This window comes from Vombatus ursinus, unplaced genomic scaffold, assembly GCF_900497805.2.
Source record: "Vombatus ursinus unplaced genomic scaffold, bare-nosed wombat genome assembly UNPS02014812.1, whole genome shotgun sequence".
NCBI lineage: Eukaryota > Metazoa > Chordata > Mammalia > Diprotodontia > Vombatidae > Vombatus > Vombatus ursinus.
The window spans coordinates 87,481,906-87,488,734 of NW_020954590.1; the positions used below are offsets into that span (position 1 = coordinate 87,481,906).

A 6,829-nucleotide genomic window follows, 5' to 3' on the forward strand; every position below is an offset into this window, starting at 1 on the left:
TGATCAATTTAAAGGCATGTTAAAATATCAGGTGGAAAAAAAAAGCTTTTAAAAAGTTATAAAATTTAACAAGATGTGAATAGAAATCAGTAATGTTTATGTTCACAAAATACAGAAACTTCAATTACTTCACTTTTAGTTATGTTACTTTTTATTATTTTACAATATATTTCAAAAAAAAAAAAAGAAAGAAAAAAGAAATGCCTTACAGATACCTTAACTGTTCTACAAGATCTGCAACACTAGCAAAAGAAGCATACTTCGAATTTAAACACACAAACATCAAAACTGCAATACCTACTTGTACTTGAACCATTACTATCAAAGGGATGTCATTATTTAACAAGTAGATGTAATGCAAAATAAAATGCAAACAGTTGCTAATACAGAAAAGTAAACTTTGCATTCATGGCTACAGAAAGGATGATTTTAAAAAAAATACATCTGGTATTGTAACATTCTAGGCAGCAAGTTGTAATACATATTTAAAGCAATACATGCTCCTCAAAGCTTGTATTTTCAGCCTGTGCGTGTCACCTGAATCAAAGACTAGATACACTTAAAAAAAAAACCAAAACACCCCACAAACAACTAGTCTGCAAATATGTCCCTCTCTCCTCCAGAAAGCCACAATTCAAATGAATGATGAATTCAAGACTTTCATTAGTGGTATTAATTTCACAATAATTTCCCTCTCATAATGCTGAATGTTTTTACTTGTTAGGAAGAAGAGGCTTTCTAGGCTAAATTTTCACTGTATTTCAAAGTAATAAGAGTTGCGAATGTTGCCAGAAAGACAGCATCTTCAACCACTTCATATTGGTTTTCAATTACAACAACATTGAAGTTTGTCAGTCATACTCCCAGAGAGCATTGTTCTTAGTTTCCAAATAGTTCAGAAGCTTGAGCATTGTGCACGTCTTACATCAAATTTACAAAAACAAAACAAATCTTACCTTTGCCAAAATTGTTTTTAAAACTGACCAGATGTGATGAGACAAGATTAAAGGGCCGAAGACATTCTTCAACAAAAGCTACTTTTGTCTATAAATGGTAGTAACTGTTTGGATTCTTCCCTCACTCCCTCCCTCAACCCTACCCTGTATAATAATACCTACTGCTGCATGTGCATGAGAAATTCAAAAGAGGTGATTTAAGGAAACATCTGCTGAATGGACACTTGCCAAGCAACTGATGCTTAAGTTCAGAATCTACTGCAGGGGCACTGGGGCATAATAGACATTCATTCCATTGTGCTGTTTTTCAAGTTCACATCAGCTTTAACTACCATTATTTTTGCTAGTAGGAGATAATGTACAATTACAAACTAAGAACTATAAGCCACTTCCTGCTTAAGGTAAGACTATACTGGACATCACTTGAGCAAATTATAACTTTCCAGATCTGATTTGAGCCTGACTAAATAGCAGTCAAAGTCAACTATATGCCATTGCACACAGTTAAATATTCTTTGAAAGCAGTATAACCAACAACACAATCACAATTTCTTCTACTCAATTCTTTGTCAATCATACAAAATACCAATGTTCTGGGAGTAACAAAATAATTTAAAATATATTCTAGGGATTACTGTGTTCAAATAGATAAATTCTAAATCAGAAAATGCTACAGAAAATTAAGCCTTTGCAAAGATGGTTGGCAAAACAAAAGGGATGGAAAAAGGGGAGGTATATTTTCAGGTATTTTATTTTGCAGGTATATTTTCCTCTGGCTTCCTGGTAAAGAGTAACAAAATGAACATCCTTCATTAGAAACAAAGAAGCCCATCCCGCCCAGCCACACTCCTCCCCTCCAAAAAAAAATAAAAGGTTTAATGACTCAGGTACAACTTGGGATAAAAAAAATTACCCTGCAAACAAAGTCCTGAGACTTGAGTTGAGAATTTGCCTAATCACATGTTGCATGTGAAGTAAAATTTAAAGCTGCATATGCATAAAAGTTTGGTTTTAATAGTGGACCCATATACGTATATTTTTTAAGTGAGGCAATAAAACATAGGAAAACACAACCAAGAAATACCCTCCAAAAATGCAGCATACGTAATTATGTAATCTAAAAACTTTTCATGATAACTTATTGCAAATTGCACTTGACAGTTCACCACACCAATGGAAAACTGGCCCCTTGTTGGTTCACACAGTCCTTGAGCCTCAAATTTAAGTCACCAGTAAAAGGAACGTGATAAAAAGTTTGCAGCTGTGCTCAACCAGCTGGCTCCACCTTCTGGGTGTGACCCAACTCGAGACACTGCTTTATCTTGTTCCTTTATAGGACTTTCATCCTCCGGCAGATAGTCAGGTAGATCTGTATTCTGTTCTACTTCTACAGGAGTATCTTGGAATGGGACCAGCATCTAATAAATAGAAAATGTAAAAAAAAAAAAATCAACACAGATGAATTATGTGATTTAAAATTATTCTTTATGAATTGTCTATTTTATTGCTAGACTCTTAAAAGTCTATAAAAACTGACATAAAAAGTACAAATATGGTGCCACTGATAATATGGGGCCATCACAGAATCAAAGAATGTAACTGAAACAATTTTAAGAAGCAATCTAATACATACCCTTTATTTTATAGATGAGAAAACAGAGGTCTGAATAGGTAAAGTAACTTGCCTAAAACTATAGAAATTTAGTTATTTAGAAAATGATAGCCAAGCTCTAACTAGAACCCTTAGCCTCAACAATTTGCTTTTACTACATCAGGCTGTCTCACAGTGATACAAAAAGAACAATGAATGAAACAGAGCCCAGTAGCCTGTCGCAGCCTGAAACTGGAAGGAACAGAATTTAGATCTTGCTGGTTTCTATCTCCTAAGGCCCAGGGGCAAAGCCTTCTTTGTCCCACCCAAAGCCATGGTGCTGCTGCTGCAGTAGGTGGCTACTGCTGTAAAGAAAGGACACTCCCAGCTGGCCTCTGGTGAACTCTGACAGCTTATGGGCAACTACTAGGGGTACAATGCACCTCCAACCACCACACAGTGGAAGCGGCAGACAGGGAGTTGTGGCAGCTACATCCCCAGCCTGCTGTCATCTGGAAAGGCAAAAGCTGACTTACCTAGTTGTCATCTTCTAGCTTTAGATTAACAAAAATCAATTTACACAAGCCAACATGCAGAAATACAGTGGTAACAAACCTGTTCTGGAAACACATGAGTAGAAAACTCCTACTGATGTTTCCCCTTACACTTCTCCTAACAAGAACAGGTTCTAATATTATAAGAGGAATTCACAGATATCACATAAAATCTGAAAACTTTCAGCCACAAAGGACATAACGAAGGTAAGACTCCAACTCTAGAGAAGCCCTCCCTACATCTGTTATTTCTTCACTCTTAAGAAATATGCTTCATAGGGGCTGCTAGGTGGTGCAGTGGATAGAGCACTGGCCCTGAAGTCAGGAGGACCTGAGTTCAAATCCAACCTCAGACCAAACACTTGACACTTATTAGCTGTGTGACCCTGAGCAAGTCACTTAACCCCAATTGCCTTTAAAAAATATATATATGCTTTAATTGAAAAGTCTTATTTGTACTGGAAATACAGAAACTCCCCGGCTATAAGGAACCAAGAAAGGATCAAAATTTGACAGAGATTTAAAATTAAGATAGTGTCTTACTTCTTCTCCTGTTTCACTTTTCACAACTTGCTGTGCTTTCATAACTTTGGTTGATGCTATTGCTGTTGCCAAAGCCTAGGTCAGCATAAAACAAGAAAAAAGAAATATATTTAGTAGTGATTTTGCAACTGACAATTTTTAAAGGCTTCAGAACTGATTAACAAAATCAGTTAAAAAGCGAGACTATAACAAGAGTAAATATGGTTAGCAGTAGAACTTTTGGAAACTGATGATGAAAATCCAATACATGTTAGGCACTGGGTAAATCTACTGCCTGTAAAGAGCTTGCATTCTATCAGTACATAAATAAGTCTCTACAAAATAAATACAAAGTAAATTTGGAGGGAGAGGGCACTAGTCACTAGGGAGAACAGAAAAGGCTTCATGGACATGTCACCTGAGCAGAGTCTGGACAGAAACGAGGGATTCTAAAAGGTGGGGGTGAGGTTGCACGGCATTCCAAGCAAGGGGAACCAACAGGGCATGCCAAGAGTGAGGACGTGAGTATCAAGAGTACAGGACAGTTCTCTTTTCAGGACAGCTAGTGTGTGGGAAAGGAAGTAATGTGGAATATAGTTGGAAAGGTAAAGAACCTGGCTGCGAAGGGCTTTAAAAGCTAAACAGTGGAGGTTTTATTTTACCCTAGAGGCAACAGGGAGTTATTAGAGTTTACTGGGTACAAGAGACACTTGGCCAGACTTGCACTCCAGGGAAAATCACTTTGGAAGCTAAATGAAGACTGGCCCTGAAGAAAAAAGAGACCTGGGGCAGGGAAACTGATTTACAAGGTTACTGCCAAGAGTCCAGTTGAAAGGTGAATCAAGGCCTGAACTAGGCAGGGTGGTCACAATGAGGGTAGAGATGAATGTAAGAGATTTTGTCAAGGTAGAAATGACAAGGTTTGGCAACTATTTAGATATATGGATAACAAGGTTGTGAACCTGGATGACTGGAAGGATGGATGCACTCTAGTCAACAATAGGAAAGCTGGGAAAGGATGTGAGTTTGGGGAAAGAGAAATCCAGTTTTGAGAATGCTGAATATTTTAAATCACCTACCTCTGCTTTCAAATCCGAACGTATTCGTACAACACATCTCTGAACAGCCATTTGAAATGTAAAACTAATAACTCCTTTAATTTTCAACAAGGCCTCTTCACAAAGATTTCTCCGAGACTGAAAAAAGGGAAAAAAATAATTAAATCAAAGAAAAGAACACTTAAAAGGAAAAAATTCTTAATGGCACAATGAATGAATTATTCTACTCTGCAAATAAAAGAAACAAATACGCTCCTACTTATGTACTAACATTTAGTTTTGAAGGGAATCCTATGAGAAAGAAGTCAGGCAATTTTTATAGCAATCTAAGAGTTACCAGAATGGAAATAAGTACAAATGAAGAGTACAGTGTTCAAAAGCAGGAAATGTATTTCCCCCCATATGATCAGTGAATAGAATTGGCTAACTGACTAGAGTTAGCATTAAATGAGCAGCTTGCGTTCAAATGTTCAAACTGTTTCTTAACAATCTTGGGATTTGAAACGACTAAAAGAATCAAAGCATATTTGTTAAAATGCCTCATCTGTGGTAGTACACTCTCAGAAGTCAGCAATTACCTCCTTTTTTTTTTAAGTTACCTCCTTCTTGATAAAGCAAACGGCTTGTAATTTCTCCAACTTTTCAATATCTGACAGTACTGATCAACTCCTCCCTGAAGTTCTCATCTACCATAGTTTCTGTGACATCACATTCTGACTTGGCTTCCTCTTCCTGTCCTCTAGTTAGAGCCCCCCAAGACTCATTCCGCAGCTCCTTGTTCTCTTTACCATTTCTAATTCTGATCTGGCTTCCTCTTCCTGTCCTCTAGTTAGAGCCCCCCAAGACTCATTCCGCAGCTCCTTGTTCTCTTTACCATTTCTAATTCTGAAAGCCAATTCATTGTCATTCCCTATGAAGATGACTCCCAAATGTATACCTCCTTCATTTTGTATGGCCACTCAACTACTAAGACATGGCATTTTTTCCTATGAAATAACATACTGTCCCCTCCCTTTCAATAGGTACTATCTTCTTCCCTCCACAATCAAACACACAGAATACAACAGTGAGCAGGTATTTAGGGTACTGTACCTGTAAACTGGATCATTACAGAAAGGATCGGGGCAGCCATTATCTATGTGTGAACAAACAGTACCTAGTCTTCACTCATCCACAAGATTTCAAGTATTTTTTACAAGGGGAAAGCCAACCAAGGTGTATGGTCATATGCCTACTTCTCCCTCTATATCATGGAACTTGGAACTTTGATTACAACTTGGCTCACTTTAAAGACAGGTATGTCGACAGAACTCACTTAGTCACTATTTTGTTGGATTCATTAAAGCATCTCAGTTACCCACTACTCTCAATGTTTTTTGCTCTTGGATAGCATTAAATTCTCTCAAAGCTTGATATTTCCAAAGGAGAGACTCTGGTATAATTGTTAAGAACCTAATAACTACATTCTGTTTTGATTTAGAGAAAGAACACCTAATAATCTCATTTCGGAAAACTTATCTGCTTTTTTTCTTCATCACTGTTAAGTTCGTTATACAAACAACATCCAACTATCATGATATAATTTTACTGTCAAATTCAAAAACAAAAATCTTTCCTTGATAAATGCTATATAAAAATGCCTAAACATTTTCTATACTACCAATTAAATTTGAGTAGGATGAACATGTTAACAAAAGCAGGCTAAATAGTACTAATTCAATTAATCCTTCTCCTATGTGATAGTTCAGTATTCACAGCAACTTCACATTTTATTAACATAGGATACTTTTTCTAAGTGTGTTCAACCACCTTCTCAGATAAATGGGAATAATGTTACCACTTCTGATTAAGCCAGAATTTTAGCTTTATTTTTAAATAAAACACCTAGGGCTGAACAATAGTGTTAACTTGCTCAAGTGCCAACTTAAAAACATATATGCTTAGAGCCTACTATGTTTAAGGTATTATGTTAAACGTTGTAGAGAACACCAAGGTGAATAGGAAGACCCTGACCTCAAGAAACTTTCAACTTCATAGGAAGCTAACAAATATATACAATTTAAAACAAAATAATGCCATTCTATTAATGGATGTGGAAAAACACACACACACACACACACACACACACACACACACACACACACACAC

The 6,829-nt window shown here is 36.6% G+C and overlaps 1 protein-coding gene across 1 annotated transcript in view; it reads right to left on the minus strand.

Annotated features, from left to right (window-relative positions):
* Window positions 1-206: 206 nt before the first annotated feature.
* LOC114053703 (armadillo repeat-containing protein 1) overlaps window positions 207-6,829 on the minus strand; it is a 90,347-nt gene continuing 83,724 nt past the window's right edge. The window contains exons 5-7 of the mRNA XM_027876822.1: window positions 4,703-4,819; window positions 3,645-3,719; window positions 207-2,374 (exon numbers count right to left, since the gene is read on the minus strand). Coding sequence (XP_027732623.1) covers window positions 2,183-2,374; window positions 3,645-3,719; window positions 4,703-4,819 — 384 coding nt within the window. The 3' untranslated portion in view covers window positions 207-2,182. The remainder of the gene's footprint in view (window positions 2,375-3,644; window positions 3,720-4,702; window positions 4,820-6,829) is intronic.